The sequence below is a fragment of the Rhea pennata genome, chromosome 11 (genome assembly GCF_028389875.1).
Source record: "Rhea pennata isolate bPtePen1 chromosome 11, bPtePen1.pri, whole genome shotgun sequence".
NCBI lineage: Eukaryota > Metazoa > Chordata > Aves > Rheiformes > Rheidae > Rhea > Rhea pennata.
The window spans coordinates 19,565,926-19,593,436 of NC_084673.1; the positions used below are offsets into that span (position 1 = coordinate 19,565,926).

At 36.9% G+C, this 27,511-nt stretch overlaps 2 protein-coding genes across 3 annotated transcripts in view; one reads left to right on the top strand and one right to left on the bottom strand.

Moving 5' to 3' along the window:
- Nucleotides 1–20,254, top strand: part of TMEM164 (transmembrane protein 164) — a 38,981-nt gene extending 18,727 nt beyond the window's left edge. Inside the window, exons 3-6 of the mRNA XM_062584402.1 lie at nucleotides 592–658; nucleotides 6,325–6,403; nucleotides 14,160–14,260; nucleotides 14,637–20,254. Coding sequence (XP_062440386.1) covers nucleotides 592–658; nucleotides 6,325–6,403; nucleotides 14,160–14,260; nucleotides 14,637–14,843 — 454 coding nt within the window. The 3' untranslated portion in view covers nucleotides 14,844–20,254. The remainder of the gene's footprint in view (nucleotides 1–591; nucleotides 659–6,324; nucleotides 6,404–14,159; nucleotides 14,261–14,636) is intronic.
- Nucleotides 20,255–22,960: 2,706 nt separating this feature from the next.
- AMMECR1 (AMMECR nuclear protein 1) overlaps nucleotides 22,961–27,511 on the bottom strand; it is a 103,317-nt gene continuing 98,766 nt past the window's right edge. For both annotated transcript variants that reach the window (XM_062584400.1, XM_062584401.1), the window contains one exon: nucleotides 22,961–27,450. In XM_062584400.1, coding sequence (XP_062440384.1) covers nucleotides 27,336–27,450 — 115 coding nt within the window. In that variant the 3' untranslated portion in view covers nucleotides 22,961–27,335. The remainder of the gene's footprint in view (nucleotides 27,451–27,511) is intronic.

A 27,511-nucleotide genomic window follows, 5' to 3' on the forward strand; every position in this document is an offset into this window, starting at 1 on the left:
CTGACGCAACAGTGGTTCAGGGAGAGATGACTGAAAGTTGTACAAAATACATGACTGTAATTTAAATACTGTTTTCTTTCCCTATTTTTTTCTTGGGATTCAGTGTTGCATCTTGACAAATGTAATTCTTCTTTTATTTAAGTGACTCAAAAATCAGACTTTTTCCAAATTCCTGAAGCTTTAATTTGACGTCACATACATTTATGGAGTCAGATCTCTGTGTTAAGTTCTGAAAGCAAAATGAACAGCAAAATTCAACCATTTAGCAGCCTAGACCATAAACAGGATTAATAAGAACAGGCAATCCAAACCTTCTAGGAATCCAAAGCTCATTATAGAAAGCAGTCCTACTTCAGGAAATTATTTAAATGTTCAGTTAAAGAGAGTTTTTATCCTGGTTATTGCAGTTAACAGTGGCTTTATTCAAATTCAAGGCAGCAGAATTTTCTCAGATCTCTTACTACCTTTTATGGAAGACATACTACATAAAACACTACATATCTGTAAATAACATATACATATAACATACTACATAAAAACACTGCTATTCATTTCTAATCTGTGAAAATAATGTCTCATATCTCTTCTAAGGTTACAGATGCATATGTTAAATGGGGCCCTCTTGGCATTGCTGTTTCCTGTGGTTAACACACGCCTGGTGAGTGTACTATACCTGTCCCTCTGCTCTTGTATTTCTTTCTACAATTCTTTCTCGAGAAAGGTGCTTGGCCTTTGCTTGAGCTGTCTTTAGAGGAGGCTAAATTACACAGGTTTGGTTTAGAAGCTATACTTCTAAAATGCTAAGCAAGTTTTGACAGTTAAAATTTCTTGTTGCATGTAAATTTATTGGTCATGGAAAACTTATTTATTCCCATATCTTTGTTTCTGCAAGTATTTCCTTCCTCTTAATTAAATTCAGCAGGATACATACTATTTGCATAAGAAAACCGAGTCATCTATAAATACCTGCTGTATTTGTGTATTGAAGAAATATCTAAGACATTGAGAAAATGATGGGATGAGAAAGTTTCACTCAAAGTGGGTAAATTAGCTCTTTTGCTAAGATCTTTCTGAAGTGCTAGATTATCACTGAGTTGCTTCTTTTACTATGAAGAACTTGCTGTTTTGAATATGGTAGTCAGATTACTAAGTACTTGTAAATAGCCCCTTTCTTCATCCTAGTCCCTTTTGTAAAGCTATCTAAAAGGTGTTTCTTCTGCATTGCTGGAGCAAACAAACTGCTTTCTGAAATGCAATGTTTTACTTGTAAGTATTATTTTAACAGTGTTTGAGACAACAGTATTGAATGCTTAGAACTGAAGAACTAGTTTATTTTCAAGCAAGTGCATATAAAACTATAAATAAAATCTTATTGTAAAAAGAAGTTTAGAGTGTAGAATGGCTAAGTTTTGAGATGGAGCTGTCAAGGGTGACTTCTTTTGGAGATCAGTTGCTACAATGCCCTTTGTTGTTGTGTTTTACAGGGTAAACTGATTGTGTGTTTTTTTTTTTTTTTTTTTTTTTTTAAGAAAGAAGTAGTTTATAACTTTCACATGATTAGATTAATTCTAAAGTCTAAACTCTTTTGTGGGGTGGCAGCAGTGCATTCAGGAACGTGGTTGTAGCATCACATTGTAGCTGGGGTGGGCTTTTTCTAGGAAACTGGGAAAAAAGACTAGTGAAGATGTGGCAATGCAGTTTGTGTAGGTTGCTAATACAAGGACACATTCAGGGTTCAAGTTGTATAGTTTGTACTGAAATCTCTGCTGCCAAAGTTTTGATGTTATTGTTACTGAAGCAAGCTAGATTGTTAGTAGCTGTCAGCATCATTTAAGCCTTTGAATATGCTATAGATACAATCTTTACTTCAGCCTGGTGGCAGCTATTACTCCTATAGATTATAGTTGGAATTAGATTTTTGCTTCAAGTTATTTACCTCAATCAAAAAGCTTTTTTCCTGAGTGAGGTCACATAACAAACATAGGATCAAAGTGAGTGTGAAGTAAGTATGTTTGGTTTTAGGAAAATTCACAGTCCACTTTACCAGGCTGTAAGTTCCTGGTGCAGGTCACTAGAATGGATCTAAAATACTAGTCTTGGAATTTTTTTTGTGATTGTGCTTGTAAATCAATGTGGAGAGTTGCTAAGGTGAAGAGTGGAAGTGTAGAGCAAAGTTCTTTGTCAGCTCCACCCTGGTCGTTAAACGTTTAACAGTGAACATGATGACTTTGGAAGTGGCTTCACAGGATAGCATGTGACCCATGGTTAAAATGCTGTAGTGGGAGACTAGAACAGCTAGAAATGGGTTCTCCTGAGTATGAGAGATTCTTCAGGCCTGGAAAATGCCCAGTGTTGGTGGTGCCTGTCACCTACTCTGCCTCAAAATTAGGCACAGCAGGATTTCTTCATCCCAGTTTTCAAAACTGCTACAAAATTCCTGTCTTCTGGAATAAAAATTATCCTGTTGATGTGCCTTGTAATACTCAAACCTATTGAGAATTAATGCTAAGAAACGTACTGAATCTGAGCCAGATACAGTGTTTCTAAAGATTATATTTAAGAGCTGTTATGCATGCACATATGGGGGTGTGTGTATGTATGCATATATACATATATGCACACATACTTGCTCATTTTTGTCAAGTAAAGATACCTTTGACTTATCTGCAAAATTTTTGTTGCAGTTATTTAAACATTTCTTCTAAGATAGTGTTCATTCTTAAATTTACCTGCTTTTATATATATGTGTGTGTGTATATATATGGTGTCTGGATAAAATATTTACATCTATAGCTGTATAGCATTTGTATTAATGAAATTACTAGCAAGATTATTACTTATCTAAATTATTATATTATCCATTTGCAACTCTTGACAGTCTTAGTAGTAAAAAAAAGTATAAAAATCTGCATCCGTATTGAATTTTATGTTGATTGGCCACACTGGTAGCTACGAGACCTGAAAACTGAAAATTTTATTGTGGATTTGTACATGGTCTCTTCCTTCTCTTCTTTAAGACTGTAAAACTTCGTACTGAGACATGGTTTAGTTACCAGAGAAAGGATGTTAATGGCATTCATATGTAGGCTTTTACATGTTAGAAATAATCTTCCATACAGCATAGACACATGTACAGAAGGTCTGATCATAATTCTCAGATTTCAGTGGATTCAGTAGTATAAGCCTAGCTGTACATAACTTACCTGTTCCTGGGGTGAAAGCTGGCTCACTATTTCTTCTTGGTACATCCCCAGTGAGCTCTTAGCAAGAGTCCTGGGAATATGGCACTTCTGAATCTGTGCCATACTGGGCTGACGTCAGGGCAAGCAGCAGGTGTGGCTACTTTGAGTTGAACTCTTCCTGGAAAAACAAAACACCATATATCTTCTAACAGAAATTTCATCAGAAAACGTAAAAACTGAATAGTCTGCATGTTTACTTCAAAATATGCTAACTCTGGATTTTGTGTGTACATTTGAAGAATTGTGCATGTCAGTATTAGGTTGTGTTTTGAAACATAGCATCATTTTATACTGATGTTAGAACTAGTGAATGGACAAAGGAAAAGGACCTATTATTGTGAGTAACAGGGTAGCCTGTACTCTGTATTCATTTAGACTGTTCAGAGAGCCTAGAATATGAGTTAGTAAAAGAAACTGATAATTCATCATTTTGTCTTGTACCTTTGTTTTAAGGCCCTGGAAGCAAAATAAAGCAAAACAAGGCGAAATGCAGGAAAAGTGATGCTAAGCCTGCAAGAGAGAGAGAGGAGTTAGGGCAAACAGACTGAAAATTAATATACAGAGTTCAGAGTAGTCCGTCTTGGTAATGAACATTCAATGTTTCTGAAGCTGGGGAGAGGTACTGATAAAGAAATATACTATCAAAACCTTGGTCTGTTACTAGGGAGATACTTACTGCTCTTGAGAGTGGCTGTGTTCCACCAAAGGCATCTAATGGAACAAGACATGTCTATTGGGGCTGTGGTGAGGGTCCACTTTAGAGTTTGTTCAAGTCTGGATTTAGATACTTTGCAGCTGTGTACCATCAGATATTATGAGATGACTTAACTCAGGAGGCAGTATTCTGACCTTGTTTGTGTTCTGTGAATAAGTGTTGCTGTAATTTTTGGATATCTCAAACTTGATCGCATTCTGAGCTGCTAATTTGTTCTCATGAAGAGGTTTTTAAAGTCCTGGATTGATGGGTGATCCTTTCTACATTTTCTCCACTTGCAAATTCTTGTTGCATATTCAAGGTACCTATCTGCTATCTGAACGAGTGTTTATTGATAAAATAACTTACAGACCTGACCTTTATAACTGGGTGATTTAATTGTTCTGCGCAACTTTATAGTTAATCTTTCGTGTTTGTTCTTTTCTCCGTTGTAGCCTGGCCATATAGCTTGAGTGCCTGGCCGTACAGAGAAGACTGCATTGTCCGTGCCATACCAGGAAATGCACTTGCATAATTAGCCAGGCTTCAGAACAACCAATCTTTCACAGCAAAAAAATGTTGTTTTGTTTTAACACACACAAAATTGTCAACACTACTGCAGCAAAACAACTGTTACTCTGTTCTCAGAAGTGTCCTGAGTGTCATGTTTGTGTAAATGACCTTCACAACTCAGTGGCTGCAGAAGCCCTTACGAGGATGTGAGAGAATGCTCCTTGGTCGGCATTGAGTGCTCTGTGTTGTACTGTTTATATGAGGAGCTATTGTTTCTGAAGTGTGCGTATTCCACATGGGAGAGGTCCAGGTTTTTCTTTCCCATTACTAAAGTTGTGTGAGCCTCTTTTCAAAACTTCTTGTTTGATTTGCTTATTTTGCCCTCGGAGTCTTTCAACAGGTAAATAAAGGAAACAAAAGGAGAGGATTAATATTCAGGAAACTTCAGAATTTCTGTGAAGTTCTTGCTTTTGCATACTATTATCTTGATTGGTTTCACATTTTGATACAGAATACTTGGAGTAAATTAACCCAACAAACCCCACAGCTTGTGTGGAAGATTCTTTAGCTTGCTCCCCCAAGAGTTGGCTGCACATGTTGGAGTCCGTAATCAGGCCACGGATAGCGTTTAAATCCTGCGGCATGCCAGGACTAATAGAATCCAACTGTTGGGTTTAACGGTTTTTAATTCAAAATTGGATTTTAAAAAAGTAGTATTTACCCTCTGTTTGTTGACTGTTATTTAGGAAGAAAATTGAACTGTTTCAATCTCTGGAAAGTGCTCCCCCCCTCCCCCCGACTCAAGGGTATTGGACAATTTTCACATCTGAAATATATTATAAAAGTATGTCTTTTCAACCTTTTAAGTGAACTGCAACAACAACTTGGATTCTGAATTTTGAATTTGAGTTTTTCCTGCCATTGTTCAATTTTAAATGTGTTATGGTCTAGTTTGAGCCTCTTTTGTGTGTGTGTGTGTGTAACAAATGGATATGAACAAAGACACAGGAGATGAGAATAACTTTCAAATACAGCATATTACTTTTTCTAACTCATGCAGAACTAGAATTAGAATTAGCTGGGCTCTGGTTCAGGTTATTTTTAGAACAGTATTATTTAGCACAGTCTGTCTGACCTCTCCTCTAACAGTAACATGAATTCACTAAACTAAACACACAAATGACTAACAGTAATTTCTCAAAAGTTGTTAGCAGATGAGGAATATCTGATTTAACATTAACAGGTAACGTGTTTATATGCATTCTTCTGCAGCTTGAAGATTGACTGGTATTCATCTATTTTGAATTTTATTGGTTTTAAGAGAAGCACAGTAGTTTCACACATTGCAGTTTGCTAAGTTGGTCTTTAGAAAATTTTTGCACATGCTCTCTAAGCAGTAATTTTTATTTTAGAATTTTTGTAATGAAAAATACCTGCTTTATAGACTTCTATCACTTGCAAGCTAGCAGTTAACTTGTTTTTTGTAAATAGGCTGCTGCCATATGGGAGGGTATTTGATTACTTTTTTGTATTGTTAGTAATTTATGCTAACTAGGAAAAGAGAGAACAAGCCTGTGTTATCTTATGTTATTCCTCCTTCATTGTGCTTTTGGCTAATTTTGCAAATTCTCTGCTTGAAGCACTGTGTTGTGTTTGTGGCAAAGAGGATGGGATGGGTACAGATAGCAGCATTTTCAGAGCACTGACCATTAATTTCTGTCATCACTTTGTTAATATGCACAGGTGACAATACACAGTGACAAATGAAGGGATTCTTGTGGGGCATAAGGAGAAGTTTTCCTTCTTAAAAATGGTTCTTCGTGACTCAGTTGTTAATAATGAAAAATATTTACAAATATTTTCCTTATTCCTCAGCTGCCATTTGAAATGGAGATTTATTACATCCAGCATGTGATGCTCTATGTTGTACCCATCTATCTGCTCTGGAAAGGAGGTAGGTTGGCACTTTGGCCTTTTTATGTTGAATTGGTCCCATCCAGTGGAACAAGTTGTGCCTAATGGCTACCACAGTTTGCTCTTTTTCTTAAAATATGTATGACTTTTGTACACTGTTACTTAACAGTTTGTGGTGGTATTTACAGTTCCATCCTGGATAACAGCATCAGGCACTGAATTAGGGAAATAAAAAGATGATCTTTTGCCCAAAGGTTTACATTGTTTTCAAGACTTTTGCCTTTTTGGATTTTTCTTAGGAAGTACTGCACCTTAAACTGAGCCAAAAAGATCTCTTTTTATCTTTAGATCCCAGGTAAATATTAATCAGCTAATTTAGATAATTTATTGGAATTTTGAAACTCTACTGAACTGTAGTGACACACATTAGTGAAATAGGCTAGTTTACTTGTTATCTTCTCAAGCAGGATTACTACCTTGCATTCATTTTACAGTAATATTGCAGTAAGTCTAGGAATCCTAAATCACAGCACTGATTGGGCTTTTTCTAGTTATCACCCATTAGAAGGTAATGTAGTAGGTATTCATCTGGCATGATGTTTTGTCCCCCTCTAGTGTTGATGTGCCTTCAGCTGCATTATTGAGCAGAGCTACATTGTTTCATTTAAGAAATAGAAGATCATAATGTGTGGTCAAGATGTTAGCAGCTTCAACTGACAACCTAGGGATGTGATGCCAAGCAATGGGATACAATTTAGCAAATGCTCAGGACTAACTTAGCCTGTTTCATTCTGGTGAATCTCTTACATTTTATAGCAGCATCCACTTGCAGTCCATCATACTTACTACACTATAAGCTTGTAACCTTCCTTTCATTCTTGACTATTGAGCAAAGCCAAGTAAAAATGATCCAAAGAAAAAGTGAAGTGAAGTAATTCAGAGATCAATCTGTTTACATCTTATTAGTAAATATGCCAGCCACATTTCACTTTGATGCAACTTTGATATCACCATTTGCCAGAATTTTAAGATTCAGTAAAGTAGAAGTTATATGAACTCCTAATCATTACAGAAGACAGACGAAAAAATAGTGTTTGCAGCCATGTAGTACGTTGTGGACAATGATAAATCAAGCTCTTGTAATATTACCATATCACTTTTTCTGATGTCCTTAAAGTTCCTTAATCATGGATCATTTTGAGATATATATCTGCTTTGCTTTTATCTTTGTCATTGGATGTTACTTGTGATCTCCCTTTGAATTTCGAAGTAAAAGTTCTCCTGTTTTTGCTTTGCTTTGTATCTGGGGCTGATGGGACTGTATCTGCAGTCTGAAGGGCTTTGTATTGTACAGTGTTCCTTCCTTTGCAGCATAATGTGGTCTAAACTTTTGCCCTTTATTAATTTCCAGGTATTTGCTGCCATCTGGTGTTGATATGATATTCGTGAAATTTCAAACCCAAATTTTATTGGCTAAATACATCAATTGGGATTGCCCTAGGCTGTGTAACTAACTTTCCAATTTCTTATGCAGTTGGCTCCTAGTCACCTGACTGATACTCACACTTCATTAGCAAAACACACAGGAACTTCTGTAGTAGTCATGGCTGATGCCACAGAGGACCAAATTTATGACTGTTGATGGAAAAACTACTCAGCCTAAAAATATTTGTTAATATTTTGCCATTTCAATAGCACCTCTGTTTAAAAATACTTTCTGAGTAGATGATACCCTTTATTATAGTTTGTGCAAACTGCTCTATTGTCTTGGACATGGATCAGCTCTATGTTTTTTGATAGCAGCTCTATTTCTATATTTATGATAGAAAATTCCACCAGTAAATCTATAGGTTATAATCAGAAGTAACTGAATGGTTGGAAAAATGGAAAGGAATGGATAGGATGTGAAAAAGTACACTTCTTCATTCTTACTGGAAACCTACTGATATTACTGATTGCCTTAATAGGACCTCTATCACAATATCAATACTTCTCTCAGGTGAGTTGAGCAAAACACCTGAAGCAAAGATGGTTTGAGGCTTATTCTAGATAGAACTGCATGGTGGAGTTTGTTGACATGCTAATCAAGTATCATCCTAATCATGCATATAGACTCAGTTATGTATTGAAGTGTTTCCTTTTGGACAGGAAACTGGGTGACAGCAAGTGAGGATGATAAATCCTTTTTCTTTTTTTCTCTTTGAATTTCCTGTTATTCATTACAGTAGTGAAGATGTTGCACTGGCAGTATCACATTCCCCTTGGTCAGTGTGGGGGTTCCACTATGCTTAGGATCAAACTGATGTACTAGAGAGGTGTTCAGTGTTCAGGCTTCAGTGTTGCACAGTAAACTGACTGAGAGCTCCGTGCTTGAGGATGTATTCCCCCTTGGGAATTAACATTTCTTTCCCTCTTCTTCTGTCTCCTTCCTCTTTGTACTGACTAAATACAAATTTCCTTTCTTCCCCCTCTGAAGTATTTCCTTTCCAAGTGTGCACATGCATGTATGCATGCACATATGCACACATACAGTTTATGAACAAAATAAATGCTCATATACTGTGGTTCAGATATTTCTTAACTACACTACAAGGCTCCCAGGTGAAATAGATGGGGTGCAGATGTAACAGGTTACCACGAAAGATTAGCTCAAGGCAATTCCTACATGAAGTAGACTTGTAGTTGGTTGCTTTCCTGTTGGATGAAAACTGTGGTCACTGCTTTTTTTTTTTTTTTTTTTTTTTTTTTTTTCCTTTTCCACTCCATCTCAGGGAATGAAACCCTCCCTTCCCTTTCAAAAAAGTATGAATGCTTTTGTAGCTCCTGGACTGTATTACTGTGTGATCAGAGGAGCACTAGGACTGGCAAAAGGGAGGCGCGATTGCCAAGGGAACCAGAACAGCAGTGATTTAGGCCATGGAACCATCCCTTCTTTGAAAACTGCACCAACTTGGCTGTGACTGCAGATGAAATAGTTTGTCTTCTGAAGTGTATGAGTATGCTCAGATAAGTACGCTGTATTTTGCTAGTGGGATAGAGATTGCTGGTAGAAGGCTTAGGCAGCTGAAGAATTACAATGTCTCAGACTGCCACCACAATTTCAGGAGTGCTTTAACCTGACACTAGAGATGTCCAGTGGTGTTCAGGAAAACTTAATTTTGCCTACCATGTACTTTCAGTATAAGGGAAAAAAAAATCTAGCTTACATTGCATTAGCCTCAGAGATTTAACCAGTTCTTTACTGTCTTGGTCATTAAGCTAGTAAATCTATCAGTAGTCAGGTTTTTGGATGGATTTGACAAGATCAGATTTGCACTTGATTTCACAACTTCAAATTATATTGAAATTTAATCAAATTGGTGTTGTTATTTCCTAAGCACTGTGAGCAAATGGTATCATTCCATAATGGTATGGAATAAGCTAATATGTGGCTACTCTTTAGCAGTAGAGTTCCGGTGATAATCTTTCTTACAGTTTGAGATCTCCAGCATAATTTAAGTGAACAGAAAAGGCTACTTGTGATTTGGATTTTTTTCCTTTTTTTTTAATTTTTTTTTTTGAGCACTTTAAGGAGCAATCCTTAAAGTACTGGTACCTGAAATCCTTAAAGTATCCTAGTACCTGAAGTTCCAGGAATATCCTTTATGCTTAATCAGAGGCCTTTGTGTCAGTGTCACTTCAGTGTCACATAGTGTTGTTGTATGGTTCAGATATATTAGACTGCAGGGGGAGCTAGGTCTCCAGTGTCCTCTTTGTTAAAATGGGTGTGCAAAATTCACAATTCAAATGCAGGTTGTCCACACTGTGGAGAAAGTAAACTGATTTAGCTGTGTTTTGGGCAAGGGGAAAAAAATAAATCTCCATTTGCAACCAATTTTCTACTACATTATGCTTATATGGAAATACAAGAGAAGTATTAGTTTCTGTTAAATTCTGTAAAGATTTCTAATTTTTGAGAAGCTTAAATAAAAATAAATAATTAGTAAGGAAACTAGACCTAGCTCAAGATTTAATGGGGAAGAAGTCAGTATAAAAGAAACTTGCCTCTGTTTCATGTTGATCTTTAGATTCTAAAGCCACACTTTCATTTCCTAGGTAACAAAATTAACTATTTGACTTGTCCAAGGTCTCATGAATTCTTGTTGCAGAAACAGATGATGAACCCAAATCTCCTGAATCCATATTAAGTCCTTCCCAATAGTGCTACTGAAATAATAAAGTTTAAACAGCAATATCCATTACCATGCTATTTCAACACAAGAGCAAATATACAGCCTACTTGGATGACCCTGATCTGGAACGGTCTCAGTTGTCTGGGGCAAGAGCATTTCTGAGAAGGAGATTAGTGCCAGACTGGCAGTTGGATTAAATTTTTTGAATGTGCTTAACATATAAGAACTGCTTGTGATCCTTAGTGAATAGAGATAGTGAAGCTCACCGCTAAATATTGAAATTGATTTCCCCTGTGAGCAGCAAATAGCTTGTGACAAACCCACCACAGATCATTCAAACAACTGCTCAGTTGGATCCCAGTTTTCCTTTCTGTACGCCACTGTTAACAGACTGTGTGCTAAAGAAAGATCATCCTCGTCTGTCAAACAGTCATCTGTTGAATAGCAGTACTGCAGAGCTATGAAATCTATAATGATTATTAATCTAATGAGAAATGTTCATGAAATATCCCAGGTATGAATTGAAAATTAGCATCTCAAAACACATGTGGGAATCCAGATTGCTTTGAAGTGTTTCTGTATGGAGGTCATTGTTTCCTTTTTGTCCCTTGACGTCTGGATAATGACACTACTGAATATCATACTACTGTTTTCAGGGCTGTGAAGTCTAGCAAGCCAGAGGAATTTTCTTCTATTTGGTGAGAGTCACTATTTTTTTTATTATTATTATTTTGCAAGACAAAAAGAGGATGTAAAAGTGCAGAATTTTTAGCTAGAAGAACCTGTACGGCTCTCCTTAGTGTCTGCTGAAGCATGATTCTCTGAACTAGATTGTTTGAGCTGGATACAAGAAACGACTTCAAAGACAAACTATGCCATTGCTCTGCTTTGTAATCTTGGGCAATTTACTTAATCTCTTAAGGACTGCATTCTTCCTCCAATCCTGTTTCACAGCTAGGATCACTTGTCTATTTTAGTGTTTTACACATTGCCTAGTGAAACAAAGTAGGCCCCTAACTTGTCCCCCAAATACCAAGGTCTCTGAATTCTAGCTTTTTGGAATGTTTACCGCTTTAGTCTAGTACCATCTGTTCCCAAGCTTTATAGAATACTTCTGAAATAACCTAAGTAAATGACAACCAGGTGAGTTCATGTGAAAACAAATATGATCTCATGCTGCTCTACCAGTTCCTGGGAGCTGTTTTAGATAGCTTAGCTTATTACTATTTTGTATATTGCATCTACGTTAAAAATGCAAAGACAACACTAAAAAACTTTGCAAGTCAAATGACATTTTCTTTACTTTACAGCTGTGGAGGCAGCACAAAAAGTTTATGTATAACTTGACCAGATCACTTAAAGTTGGTACTTTGGCAATAGAGCTGTGGTTGCTTAAACTCTGAAACCAAGGCTACTTGCCTCCTCTCTTACTATCTATAATGAAAAACGATATGAAAAGTGCTATCATGTATCTGCCATCTTACTGATGTTTTCAGGTAGTGGAGTTTAATTAATATCATTACTATTTAAGTAAAGCTTTCTATACTGGTTTGTAAACAAGATACCCCTCAGCTCTTAGATCATACTTGCGTACGTGAGAATATTAGACTAGTCTGAATTTTCTCCCTTTAACTACAGAGGACTCCATTATTCATATCAAGTTCACTTTTAACTTTGGATTTTGCTTGTAGTTCAGACACTTCCTCTGACCTTCATCCATCCACTGGAAAAGAAATCTTGTAAGCTGCCTTAGGCTTTCAAAGTAGCTTCCCTGCTCATATTTGTCATAGTTGCATCAAGTCACAGTTTGCTCACTAAAACATGTATTTTGTATTGTATTGTACCCAATTGTATTTTGGGTAAAATCACAACAATTGTTGTAATTGTTGTTGCTTATGAAAGTCACAGTGAGAGTGATATATGGGATGCATATATGCTGCTGTCTTTCAAGTATACAACCAACTTCTTGCTCTCGGTGATTAGGAACAAAGCCGCTATGTTATTTTCTGTGGACAATGGATAGCTCTATTGCTTTAGAATATAAAGTGTAGGTAATTTGGGGAAGAATATTTTAACTTTTAAAAATTTCTATTTAAATTACATTGATTTTGCTGTAGCCACCTGGCATGATGGCCAAAATTATGGAATAGTAAATGCAGAAAAGAACTGTAAAAGGGCAATAAGGACTGAGAAAGCCATCCTCTGGTGATTTTAAAACAGAAAGCATGCATGACTAAATGGAAGCAGGTAAAAGGAGTTATGGAGTTATCTGCCTTTATCTTCATTAAGATACTGTTTGTAGGCATATTCACACCAGCTTTAGTCTAGTGAGTATTGTCATAGCTACCTATGTATATACATAGTTATTCTCACTCCTCAGTAGGCTTGTACAGCCTATGCTGAAGTTTATTGAATCTTTAATCTTTATTGTTACTGCTGAATGTGCTAGCTAGTGAAGGCTAATATGAATATGCCTGTCTACTATAAGGCGTCCTTTGAGTAATGAATATGCATATCAACATTTGGTAATATCTAATAGGGCAGAGAGTAGGCAAAAGCAGATAAAAATGATGGTGTATTTTTATAATTTTCTGAAAGTCTACAACTTTTTACAGAGCCCGAGCAGCACGACAGTGTGCATGTTTTGTGTGTGTGTGTGTGTGTGTCCCTAGGTTATTAAAGTCATAACGAAAGTAATATTTTCCCCATATTTTCTTAACATGTCTGCTAGTAGGACTGTGAGAACTCTGTAAACTGTTTCTGTTCTTGCCATATGTTTGGATATTTAATTCGAAAAATAGTCTTGCACCTAAGGGTACTTTTACTAGAGTATTATTACTTCTTTGTTTGGTAAACTCTAGATCATGTGGCATTGTGCTTATTCACTAAATTGCCAAAACTCATTTTCAGGAGGAGAGCCCCAAAATACTGCGATACCTGCTGCTTCATTGCAGGGGGATAAATATTTTACAGCATCTGAGATACCTACTGAATATAAGATTAGTTTTTTATAGTGTATATTTGAGAGTATCTCCACAGCAATTTTCACTTAAGAGCGTGGTCTGTTACTAATGGATTGACTACTTCATAAAGGTTTTCTGTTCCTATGCATTATCAATGCAGATTACTTAAGCAGATGTTAACCAACAATAAAAACAGGAAATGGCCATCAAGCTACACTCTAATACAACACCGAGCAGTAATTGCCACTACCTGGGTTAGTTCTATACATGCTAAAGTCATAGCTCCCATAACAAACAGGTGCTTGAATATGATTAAGAACTCGATTTTGAAGACTCCATTGAATACCATTACAGTATTTTAGATACACTTGGGACTTCTGTGTTAGGTAAATGAGGTAAAAATCACTGGTGTTGGTGGAAAACAGGCAAGCTTAATGAGCTAATATATTGTACATTTTAATGTTGGAGCAGAAGGAGGGAAGAAACTGATCCAGGTGCTCCAGGTATGAAATAAGGCTCTCAAATATTAATTAATATAACAGTAGTCACTAGGTTATCAGCTAAAACCAGATACCCCAGCATCTCAAGGAGAACTGACTTTTCCATGAGTGTTTGAGTACAGTAATTCAGCTGAATACTAATGTATTCCTTTCTTTTCAAGGTATCTACACTCCAGAACCACTGTCCAATTTCTGGTGGGCTCTTCTATCTACTGGGCTTATGTTTGTATACCATTTTAGCATCTTGCAGATTCTGGGATTGGTGAGTAAATGTGTGTTTGGAAGTACATTCAAAATAAAAACACTACTTTTTCAAAGTGTCCAGATTCACAGGGATAAGATTACTTGAATACAAAATTTTAATTGCATGTCCTAATGGCTATTTGTATCTCATACTTCACAAGTAATGGTAAAAACCTTCTATAAATCAGCTATGCACCTAAATAAATCCATCTCCTAAATGCACAACTGCATTCAGATCTGCTTTCCTTCTGAAAGATGGCCTACTGATGTTGAATGAAGGATTGCCACCTAAACACTCTTGATTACTACAGCAATTTGAAAATTACCATTTTTGGTGTCTGAATTAGTGCAACACAAAATATTACTAACTTATAAATTTGTTGTCCCTTTCCTAGGTCACAGAAGTGAATTTGAACAACATGTTATGCCCAGCCATCTCAGACCCTTTTTATGGCCCCTGGTATCGAATCTGGGCATCTGGACATCAGACTGTCATGACTATGACTCATGGGAAACTTGTAATTCTGCTGTTTTACAGTGCAGTCTCCATCTTTAAATGTAGTGTGGAGTCGTTTAGATTCCCCACTAAGAAAATAGACTGAATTTCTCCTCAGGGAATAGTACATGCAGGAAGCTGAGATACCTATACCCATACTGGAAAAGAAAGAGGAGGGATGAGAGGACTGTGTGTTTATACTTCTTCCCAGTTTATTGCCTCAAAAACATCTCTGCAATCAAGTGAGTGTTTTTTTAACAGCTGTTTCTCATTGTTAATTGCCAATGGCAAAATTAGTGGCCTTATTCTGGAAATGATTTGTATTTTACACATTTTTTTGTAGATTACAGTAGAATCTTGCTAATCCGCCCTTTAAAATTAGGCCCAGTATCTGTCCACATTCCAGCAAAGACAGTGTCAGTGCTACCTCGTTTTCTGACTTTTTTTTCTACTAAATATCAGTACACTTACATCCCAGGACAGGAAATAAAGCTGAATTATAACTCACCACTGATAAGAACAGAGCATATCTTGAAGTGCATCATCTTGACTTAACTCTTAGCACTTGAATGTTGTAAAATGTTCGCAGTGGAGAAATGTACACAATCTCCCAGTGACAAGTGTGAAACAAACGGATTCCACTGTATTTTCATTAAGCTAGTTGAAAATACTGGAGAATAACAACAGTAACTTGTTGCAGCAGTATTTGTAACAACAAAAATTGTTGTAAACGTAAATTACATTTTAACTGACTGTTTCTAAACTGCTGTAGATTAATATCTGACTAGGTCCCATTGTATCTTAAAGCTTTGGAGATATTTTTATTTGAGAGACTGGAAAAATACCAGGTTGAAACTATTTCAAAAAGCATGTAGCATCTATGCTAAAATAGGTATTTCATCTGCTGTACTGACCTACCTTTGAACAAAATGTTTATTGACATTTAGCTAAGACTGGAGAGGGAGTAGAGATACGAAGTCCAACGCGAACATCAGTGGGTTGGGGTGTTTTTTTTTCTTTTCTTTTTCTTTTTTTTTAACTTAACAGGCTTTTGAAACATTCCTGCTCTGTGCTCAATCCTCAGTAGAATGGTTAGTGAGAGAACAAAATTAAATTATTTTCTCTCACAGCTCTAATATGCTCTGTGTACTGATTTAAAAGTATAAAAAGGAGAATTCAATCAGTCTACTCTCTGCTAGAGAAGTAGTGTTCCAGTTTACTAGTATGACTGCCTTTATTTTAAGAGATAGCACTAAATTTCTTGTTGACACATGTTTTGCAGTAGAATGGAACACAAGTAGACAGCATTATAAACAGTAAACCGTGTGTACCTCTTCAGATTTTTCCAAGTCTAGGAGGAGAAATTGCTGGGCAAAAAGATGGGAAATTGTGACCTGTATATACTCAGATAGATGGTTTTAAGTCCATTGTTTGTGCAGACTTTTATTGCAGGGCTGCAATGGTGCAAAACACCACTTTGTTTTACAGAAGTTTGTTGCAATGTATAGATTCTTTGCATTGTATTGTCATAGCTGTGACTGGTAAGATAAAACAAAACCACCATACCTCCTCCTTCAGCTCAGTCACCTGAAGATATATTCTGAAGTTAAGGTACAGTCATGCATACCTCAAGAAGAAAAGAAAGAAAGAATTAAAAGTATTCCTCTTTCCCTCCTCCTTTCCTGTCCCCCCCCCCGCTTCCCTTTTTAAAGGCAAAATTTTTTGTTGGAGAGAGAGCAAATGGCTCCTCCAAAAATTCTAACTAACTCCACTTAATTTTAAAAAACAAAAAAACCCACAAAACTTGAATCAGAAGTGCTTTGTTCATGTTCTAATTTACAAACTGCTTTCTGGCCTTTTTCCATGCCTGGCTGTAAAATGCGCACACGCATGCACACACTCTTCCTTCCCCCCATTTACCGTCAAATTTATCTTGTTTTATTTATTTACTTAAGAAATTTGCAAAATGCCTTGAATTGGGTTAAACTCTGTTCAGAAAGAATGTTTGCTGTTGCATCGAATTTTGCAGCACTAGCATTTATTATTTTAATATTAATTACTATTTTTGAAGAATCTTTCCTGTTTCCTTATCTGTTCTAAAAAAAACACTGTACCTCCTGGAAAATTCTGAAGTACAAAAGAGGAGTCTTCCCCCTCTTTCTCTTTTTCTTCCCTCTCTCTCTCTTTCTTTTTCTTCCCCCCTCTCTTTCTCTACTATCACATTTCCTCTCTAGGTATACTTTAGGGCACTGTAAAGCTGTATAAAACAGCTGCCATCTGCCACCACTGACTTCCTCTGGTCATTAAAAGTGCAGAAGCATTTTTAAAAGCGCAGGGTTTTCACAGTGCAAGCTGTTTGCTTGGAATGCAAAATTTATGAGTTTCTCTGATTTGCCTAAAATTCAGGAGCAAGAATAGTAATTTTTAATATAACCAACAGTAGGGAAATCCCTAGGGGAATTTGGATAGAGGGATTCTTGATATAATTCCACAGAGCATTGGCTCTGATAGCAGATCCACCATAAAGGATTGCTCCTCACCGTCCCTCTCTACATCATATATATGGCTCTGTACTGTGGCTTATGCCCTACTTTGTTATGCTGGTCCAGTTGTTTTGGGCCACACTAGAAGTATGGGGCATAATTTCACAATTTGGGATGAACTGCCAGAACAGCTCATCGTTACCAAAAGGAAACTCATGCTTTCCTTCTCCACCTAACCTTATGCTGGTTCTGGAGCCTGTTGAACTCATTCTATGTTATTTATTTTGCTAAAATGACTAAATGAATGTGGTAATTCAGGAAAAGAAAAAAAAAGTGGTGATTTAAACTGACTGCTACAGTCAGTAGGTTATGACATTACAGGATGAGTGTCAGAGCTGCTGTAAAACAGTGGAATGATGCAACTGGCATCAGGAAGGAGGGCAGGCAGTGGAGCCCCCCCCCCTTTTCTTCTTTTGATAGTAACCTGTGTTGGTGAAGAGTTGTACACTCTGTCACTGAGGGGAGGGAGGCAATTTGAATTATGTCTTTTCCCCAACCCCCTTTTGAAGATTAAACTCAACTTTTTCAATTTGTATTATGGTATGGCTCCAAAAGAAGCTGCATCAGCATAGCTGAGACACAAGCTTCATGTGTAGGGAAGAACAGATCAGTACAGGATCAGAAAGGGGGAAAAAAACTGCTGAAACCGCTGTGTCATGTAACTTCATTATCTCTGGCATCTGCTTGGAACATTCATCAGATAGATATTGTTTAATATGCAGGATATTGGTTTGAATGGGAAAGCAGACTACTTAATCTTATTATGGATTTTATTCTTTTTATGGAGAGATGATGATTTTCTTTTCCCTGAACAGCTTGTTTTATGGGTAGCTATGATTTTTGTGGGTGTGTTTTGGTTTCTCTTTGCTTATTTATGCTGGAAATTAAAGAGCAAAATTACATTGCTGTTCTTGAAGGCTAATCAACATTCTCTCTTGTGGTATTATGGATACAGCTGAGGTCAAAATAACTTGCTGATGCACCATACCTGATGTGGTTTTACACTGCATTAGTGCACTGTGCTATTGAGAAGGATGGTCCTGGCTTTTCCTGGTCAAATATTCCTAATTGTTTTTTTGTCCCAATGTTAACAGTTAGGAAGATATTAGGACTAGACATGGTGCAGAACAGGAGTTGGCCAGACACAGACTATTGCTTTCAGCAGTGGTCCAAGTTTTAGAAATGCTTAAGCTAATTGTACAATCTCATTCTCAGGATTGTTTTGCTGTCCACTACCAAGAAAATAATCATCTGCAGTGCTGATGGTAGACTGTGCAGAGCAGTTTTTCTTAAGTAGTCAGAGGTCTGTGAACAGAGACCTCTATTTTTCTGGGGTTTTTTAAGCATAGTAGGCTCTTGACAGTAAACAAAACAAAGTAGGATGATAATTGATTACTTCCTTGGTGAAAGACAGTCTAAATTTACGTTCACTGTCCAAGCACGTGCATACATGCAGTATGAGTAACTACAATAAAATTGTTTACTGATCAGTTTGTTAATACAGACTGAAAAAGCAGCACTCCAAAGCACAAAAGGGAGCTAGTAGAACTTTTGCACCCACCATAATGTCTAGTAATAGCCAATGGACATTAAAATGTCAAGTGTAAATTAAAGTGTCAAGGCTTTAGTTGCCCAGGATGTGCAGTGCAGTGCTACTTTTCAAGGATTCAGACAGTGTGCGCAGTGTTAGAGCTGTATCTGTTTGTTCGACATTCTTCTGTTTAAACATTGAAGAAGAAATTCCATTTTGGTTCCTTTGCAGGGTGACAATTAACAGCTTTTGGTCACACTTATATAAATCAAAGACAGACCACAATCTATGAGCACCCACCTGTGCTTGGTTCTGGTTCAGCTTCTTAGGGCTTGACAAAAACACTGCTAACAAGCAAAGTCCACTTGTGCTCAAGCAGGTGCTGCCTTGCTGAAGCTGGGGGACAGGAACAGTCAGTTCGTTTGCACACCTTAAGATTACAAAGTACCTCAGCATAGAAGTTCTATCCTTCTGTCTCTGGCCTCAATCAGTTTTTTGATATTTCTGTATATTAGATAATGTTTTGTAAAACCCAATTGTATTTTCCTTTCAGAAACAGCTATTTGCGACTATTTAAATAGTGTACTTTTATGGCCTCCGTCTTGTGTCTGAACTGCAGGCACTAGTTTCCTAATATTTATAAATAATGGAAAATATAGATGTGCTGTTTTTCTTGCTGTTGCAATTGTTTCACTAGAGGCAGTCTTTAACGAATTGAATGCTAAAAAAGGCTTTTTAGCATTTAAAGCCCTGAAAAGGCCAAAAATCAGGAAGAGGGCATACGTCAACCCTTCTGTTGGTATGTGGAAGGCTTCAACAGGCCTTCCTGAGGTCAACTAACTTTGATGTTTTTATATTTATAGGGACTCCACATCTGTTGAGTTTTGTGATCTTTTAATCGCTGATATTGCTATAAATCTGTCTTGCAGCTTTTGATGTAACTTAGTTAAAGCCAAGGTGGTTTAAACATTTTTATTTTTCTTCAGGGTCAATTTTGTACTTTTTTAAAAAAACCTATTTCTGCATTTACTGAGTCATTATCTCAATGCTGCAGAGGACACAGCAGGCAGAACAGTGAGCAGGCCCACACCACCCTCACCAACCAGCCTGTGCCAGGGGGCTGAACCTGCTCATGCACTGAGCTGAGGCACAAAGCTGTCTTTGGAAACTTGCAGTTCCAGTTGCCCAACTCTCTCATTCAAGCATCATGTTATCCAGGCACAGAATGGAAGGGCAGGGGCAAGGATTGATGTGGGGAGGCTGAACTGCTGCATACGCTGTTAGTTCTGAATAATTTGTAAGTGTTCTGCATTTTATAAACTTTTTAATGTGCTAAAATTTGGTTATGAGGTAAACATTTGCAAATAAGGGGTAACTTGTGTATTTGTTTTTGTATTTTAGTCCAATGTTTTTTTGTTGTTGTTGTACCCTAATCCAGCTCACTGGGAAAATAATTGTTAAATCTTTGTTTTAAAACAAATAAATGCATTTTAAGGGATACTGTGCAGTCCTGTTATCATTCTAGACATACCTAGTTTTAAAAAGTCATAAGGAAGACACACATAGTGCCTGGTAAGAAAACTGAACTTAGCTTTCCACGTCAATATGTAATATTAACAGATTCCTAGGAAGCCTTGAATAGTTGACAGCTAACCATCAGTCAGGTAAGAATATGGATTCTACTCTCCTAAGCAGTCTGTAATGCTAGTCTTGGTCTACTCCGCATGTAGCCATTCCTTTAAATGAGAACAACGATTATCAGTATTTCTGGATACTCTATGCATTTAAGTAGGACTTGTGCCTGTTATCTGGTAATCAATCACAGGAGAAGCCTTGCTGACAGATCCTTTAATCACTGCTGAAATATTTCCTGCCCATATCTTAGGGATACAAGCCCAGGAGACAGTGTATGATGTCTCTGTACTGTCCTTCCACTTGATTAGGATGTAACATTTGAAAAAAGAGGTAATTTGTGCACTTGTTTCTGCATTTGCCACAACTTTGGTAGAGAATGTTAGTTATTTCCTGTCCTGTTCTCTGTCACTTCAGTAGAAGAACAGAGAATAGAACAGAACAGGTACAGAATTTCAGCCTAAAACTTTGTCCAGAAAACTACTCTATGGTACTTGAACTGAAGTTCCATCTCTAATGTACTTTGCAAATGTTTCTGGCAGTAATTAAAGGACATTTAGTTATACTGCAACAATGTCGTGACCCAGTCTACCTCAGACCGGCAAGCATGTAATTGTGCAAGTTTCCTGGCAAATACCATTTCTGGAGAAAGTATTGGACATGCCCACCTTTCTGACTGGAGCTTATTAGAGCTTGTAGAAGGTTTTCACCAGTCTGGGAGCAGAATCAATTCCACACCTTCATTTCTCTGTAACAATGTAAAGACTGATAAAAGAGCTTAGGCAGACACCTAGTATGAAGTGCTTTATGGAAACGGGAGGAACACCAAGCAATTCCTTTTTCACTTGTTACTGCAAACTATTCTCTAAATCTCTCTACAATTCTAATCATTAAGTCAGTCTTTCACTTTTTAATACCAACATAAGTTGCCACCTCTGAAGCATCCTTAATGCTCATGTTTTCTCTCCCTCCCCCCCCCAGTGTAATACTACATAGCTGACTGAAATAGCAAGAACAGCAGGAAAATTTTAGTAGGAAGTTTCACTAAGTATAGATCTCAGTAGACTAAGTTCTAGGTAGATGTTACCAGTTTCAGACTAACAATACCAAATCTGTAAAATACTAAAATAACAGTGTGAGCTATTTTCTTGAGTAGCTTCTCCCTGTAGAGTTAATTTTATCTTCCACATCAAGGCTTCATGCTAGCGGAGTAATGTCTATATCAACCCTTAACATCTAAAGATTACATGGATTTTTTAGTTATTTGAGAATTTGCATCTATGGAAGGAGACAAATCTTAGATTAGTCAAAGACAAAAACTCTTTCAGGAGCACATTAAAAATTTCTTGCTTTGTCTCCTACAGAAAGGGAGTATGTTTCCTTTTACTCATACTCCATACAAAATGTCTCTCAGGGCAACAGAAATTTAATTCAAGACAGAGGTAAAATTAACTTTTAAAACCGTATTTCTTGAATACTATGTTTTGTCATCAGCACGGCTGGATGGTGGCTTTGTTGCCTCTCAGGAACACATGCCTTCCTCCCTCCTCAAACGAGCACCCCCTTTGGTACGGGCATAGCTGTTCACACCAGTGGGAAGGTTTGTCAAACTCTTCTCTCCTCCTGCCAGGCACCCCTGGAAGCTCTGCCACCAAGCCAGAGTTGCTATAAGGACACTGAAAACCAGTGCTGAGAGTTACAGCTGTTGAACTAGTGGTTCTGTTATGTTGTTCTCACTGTCTCTCCTTCCCAGATAAAAACTTAAGGAGGGCCATACTGCCTTAGACTGAAAGTTTTCAGAGAAGGGAAAGAATTTCCTTTCCTGGCCCACCATACATTGAAGGAACCCCATAAGTTAGCACAAAATCCAAATGGTAACTTTTTTTTTTCTGTAAAATGTGGTCAGCATGACTAATGTACACATTAGCTGGACATGACATGAAATAAATCAGGGCAATGCAGGCCTTGATATTCTTTAAAATCACACCTTTACTGTGAGTAATATAAAGAAAGTATACTGAAATTATTTACTTCAAGATATTATCGATATAAATTTTGCAGCATGAATTCATTTTTCAACTTACTACTATTTATCCTGTTGAATAATGTTCCCATTGTTACTGCAGGGAAGCATACCGGTCAAATCAGTATAACTGGTTCTGCAACCATGCTGTGTTTTAAAAAAGTTAGATCCTCTTCCACCTCTCAGAGTAAGAGGTCCAATGCTAACCATTACGCAAGGTTTAAAGTTAGACATAAAAAGTACAAAACTGGACCTGAAACGCTGATACAAGTTGGAATGCTCAGTGACTCACTTCTGAATTAGACTGCAAGCTGCACCTGTCCAATTTGTTCCTACAGTAGGCAAAATGAAAGGACTGAGTTAATCACAGGAAAAGATTCTTAACCTTATTTGCATCTAAAATTAAAACTAATTTCAAATGTTCTAATAATAATAAAAAAAAAACACTGACCAAGCCACACAATTAAGGAGAGAAACATAAAAAGAAATGGTGATTCTTTTTCCTTATTTTATTGGATAAATGATTTAAAAGGTAATAACAATAGTGTTAAAACTACTACAATATCTTTCCACAGCCATATCTCACAGACCCACAGATAACCTTCTATATATATTTTTTTTTTTTTGCTTTTTCCTCATTTTTATCTTTTTTAAGCCATACTTATATTAAAATGCCCATTTCAACAGTTTCTTCACACTAATAGCAATTAAATGTGGAAGGAAAGAGGATCTAGTTATAAAGGAAGGGGTTCAGGTAATCTCTGATATTATTGTAATCAATCAAGTTACTAAGGAAGGAAGGAAGGAAGGAAAAGAGAGAGGCTTTACAAGCTACTCCAGGTAGCTTTAAGCCTATTGTGTCACCATTGCATTACAGATAACTCAAGATGCTGGTGAACATTTCAAAGTAATTTTTTGTAACATATAAAACACTAAAATAACTTAGAAACTAGATCCAAATATTTTGAAAAGAATCAACTTTGATATACAAAAACAGTCATAAGTTGTTACAAAAGTTTCAAACAAAAGTTTTTCTCAGTGCGTTTATGTACCAGCACAATTACTGGGTCCAGAGCAAAGAAAGAGGTTTTATTCTTTATTTTTCTTTAACAGTAATAAAAAACGAGGAAAACATATCTTTGTATATAAAGAATCATTGCTGGTCTTAAGAATAAATGTAACCAGAAACCCTTAAATCTGAGAGGCACACTTTGGGTTTCCTTTTTTTTTTTTTTTTTTCTTTTTTTTTTCTTCTCTCAACATAAAAAGAAAGTCACCAGTTTATTTAAATGGAGTAGATACTCAGACTCCCCAAATAAACTTAATTCAATTAACATCACTAGCAAAAATCAGTTAGAAACTGTACAAAAATAAAAAAGTTAATACATTTAATCCTGCAGGGATTTTGTAAGGACTGGAAGGCAGGCTTTAGGAGCAGCATTTGGGCATGGCTGGAGGCTTCTTTGGTTCGATCTAACACACACAAGAGATGTAACCTACTCCAGACAACAATTTTAACAACCCGCACATCTGAAGACAAGCCAGGAGGTCCACATAGAAACGCCAGGGCGTGCCAGTGCATCTGACTGCCTCGGCTGGAGAGATGGCTGAGGTGAGAGCTGCCGCGCGCCCTCCCCCTGCCGCGACAGCACCGGCCGTGGCACGGGAAGGGTCCGTGCTACCGCAGGCCGGGCAGAGGCTAGGCCTCCTGAAGCACGGCTGAGCAATGGGGTCACACCAGCTCCAGAGGTTTGTCGTCTAACTCAGTTTATAGAACATGGTTTTTAGGAACATTAAGCAAAAGAATTAAAAAAAAAAAAAACTTTTAATGGAATAAGGCAAACTGATTAGTGCTCACTGGAAGTTAGCGTTCCAACTTTAAAACAGTGAAACGGCCTACTTGGTTGTACCTCAACTTCTTATAAAGTACCCCAAACAATAATAAAAACGAAGTCTGTAGCTAAAACCAGCAATATATCTGAACGGGCAATAAACATAGTTATGAGGGAATGACATTTATGAAAGCGTTTCTTGATCAGCTTTAAGCAAACAGACCTATTCTGTCCCAGTGCATGTCACAGTGAACTGCACGTTTCGTACAAATAAACCCACAATTACACAGAAACAATCTACAGCATTCTCAGCACTCGCATGCTGAGGAGGTAGGTGCCCTAGAAACACTGCAGTTAGACTGATTATTCAAAGCATTTTTATAAAATATCATACAAATCTGATTGACCACAGACTTTGTAACGATTTTTTAATTAGTGATAAAAACTCTGGTCCGGAAGGGTCTGGCATTAACTCATTTTAAAAGCACACCTTTACAGTTTGCATAACACCCTTTGAACTATATTTTTAAGCAACAGCTACTGAGATAGACAAAAATGCATTGTGCATTATGCTGTGTACAAAAAGGAGACAAAACTATCCTTTTTCCCCCCCAAGCCATGGTGGGAAGTATTGCTGACCTTGTCCTTAAAAACCTGCAGGATTGTTTATTCATCAGTATATCATTATTACACTGGTAAGAAATTCTGTATAACATCTGCATATATCGAAGATTTTTTTAAAAAATCTGATATGATTTTAGATCCGCATGACCAGTCACGTGACCTGCTTGAGGTTGATTAGCACCTTTCAATACATATATATTTTTATATATAATAGATCTTTTTAAAAAACTTCTAACAATGAGCTCACACAGAAAGCATGAGCGTGCTGTAACGAGATGACAGATAAAGATGGGGTTGGATGACTTTTTTTTGCAGCAGACAATATGATTCAGTTTGTGCTCAGTTTCCCTATAAGGGCAAGGAAAAAAAACAAAAAACAAAAAAACCCACACCTCTGTCAGGTAGCCACTTGTTCACAATTTCCACTTGAAGACTAATCCATTTAAAAATGTTCCCCAAGTAGAAACACAACAGTATCATCCAAAATAGCCTCTATATAAACATCTATTAATTTTTGCAGCGTCTGCCTGGCACCTCTTGGCTCCTGAATTTTCAGGCCCTCTGTTTACTTATAAATTAAGGCATCACAACTGAAAATGTTAATATTTGGACATCAACAGCTGTGGATGAAGGAATACCAAAGACCTTCCATAAGAACCTCCATAAAAATTAAGTAGCAAAGCTAATCTTACATAAGGGATGAGCATAATTTATCCAAATCTTTTTGAAACATCAAAATATTTTACAATTTGTCTGACATTTGTTACATCTTAACTCAATTCATCTATTTGAATTATATATATCTATAGATTTTTACAAACATTTGTTATTTGAAATAACTGTAATTTCTGTTTATTGTAGTTTACTCACCCATATTAGGAAGGTCTTTTCTATAATAGATGGAATGCGTTGTCCCCTAGAATACACACTGAACTACAACAGGTATTAGTGGGAGTTCTGCAGGCACGTGAGCAAGGAGCTAGCTCCTAGCATGTACTGGGCTTGCAACTATACCACACATACCTCTTACTAAATCCTATTTTTACAGCTGTAAAAAGTTCCAATCAGTTTTCTTTCTTCTAACTTGTAGAGAGGTATCAGAATTATTACACAGTACTTAGTGCTCTCAAGTACTATTCCTGCAATAGATGAAGACATGTAAAATTATGGCATACTTGTCCTGTGCTCTTTCATAACACAATCATTAAAAAAAATAGTTAACTTTTATCTAACTATGACTTGATATAACTCAGTAAGTCCAAAAGAAAAAAAAATGAACAAAACTGGGGGGAGAGCAGGGGGCTGGAGTCAGGGGAGTCTTTTTTTTTCCAAAATAGGCTTGCTCAAAATAAACAAACCAAGAAATCCCCACCAATTAAAAAGAAAAAATTCCAAGAAACCTGATGCCAGATAAGCAGAGAACTCAATATAGTTTTCTAGAACATCTGGCACATTTGCTATATTATTTCTATGAATTTTATATATAAGTATATAGTTATGTCATAGTCAAAGGCACTAAAATCTAAATCCATTTTCTTCCTAATATGACATCTGCTACTCACCAACCTGTTTTTAAAAACCAAAGTGACTCCTAATTTGAGATCATGAGAAAGGCATCGTCTCATTGTAAATGCATTACTGTGACTACTCCTGACAGGGCTGAAGTGCCCTCAGCTCCCAGAGTGGAATGGGAGACAAAGGTATCTCGCAGCCTAATGGATTACGTCATGCCTTATCACTTGATTCTAATATGTTTCTATATTATCATTACCTCTCATTGTAGATATAACAGCTTCTCTTCATCCAAAATAAAGCTTTTTATATGTCACCCTTCAAATTTTGGCTGTATGTGCTGGGTCTGAAGATCATGTATATAGCTACATGAAATCTTTACTGCAGGGGTGAGATAGTATACATATGACATTATTAAGAAGGTTATGAAGATGCAATTCATTGTCTAGTTTAATACCTGAATCTGATATGTTTCATTCCCTGCTACTAGCTACTAATGTAAAAGCCATAAATGCCTTTTTTCTGAACAAACAATGCTTAACTGTAACTCTTAAACTCTTTCCTTCCATCCACAGTCACAGAAAGTCTTGATCGATATAATTCAATGTTAACGAAGTAGAAACTTAAAATTTCATTAAAAACCCAAGGGCTATATATGCTGCAAAAAAATCTGCAGTGACTCAATTAAAAAAAAAAAAAGTATGGGATCTTTGTAATAATGCAGTTTTCCCACCCGTTGCCACGACGAGCTTCATCGGAGATGAAGGAGAAGCCTCAACATGGCAACGGAAACTATCATCATAAAATGGTACAGTAATAGAGATAGCTAGACCAAGAAGGGGCAGGGTCTCCTGGGAAGAGGTCTGCAGAGAGGTCCAGTGACTGGTCATGCGGCTCAGTGTCAGGAATAATGGTTGTACGGTGGAAGGGGGTGCCCAATGCCATTTTGGAAGTGATGATGCTGACGATGGGCAAGGTACTCTGTGTAGCTCATAGTCATCTTCTCACTACGGTACCTAGAAAGAAGCAAAGAAGCTAATTCAAGAAGTTTTATCAGGAAGCTAAGAGTAGCATTAG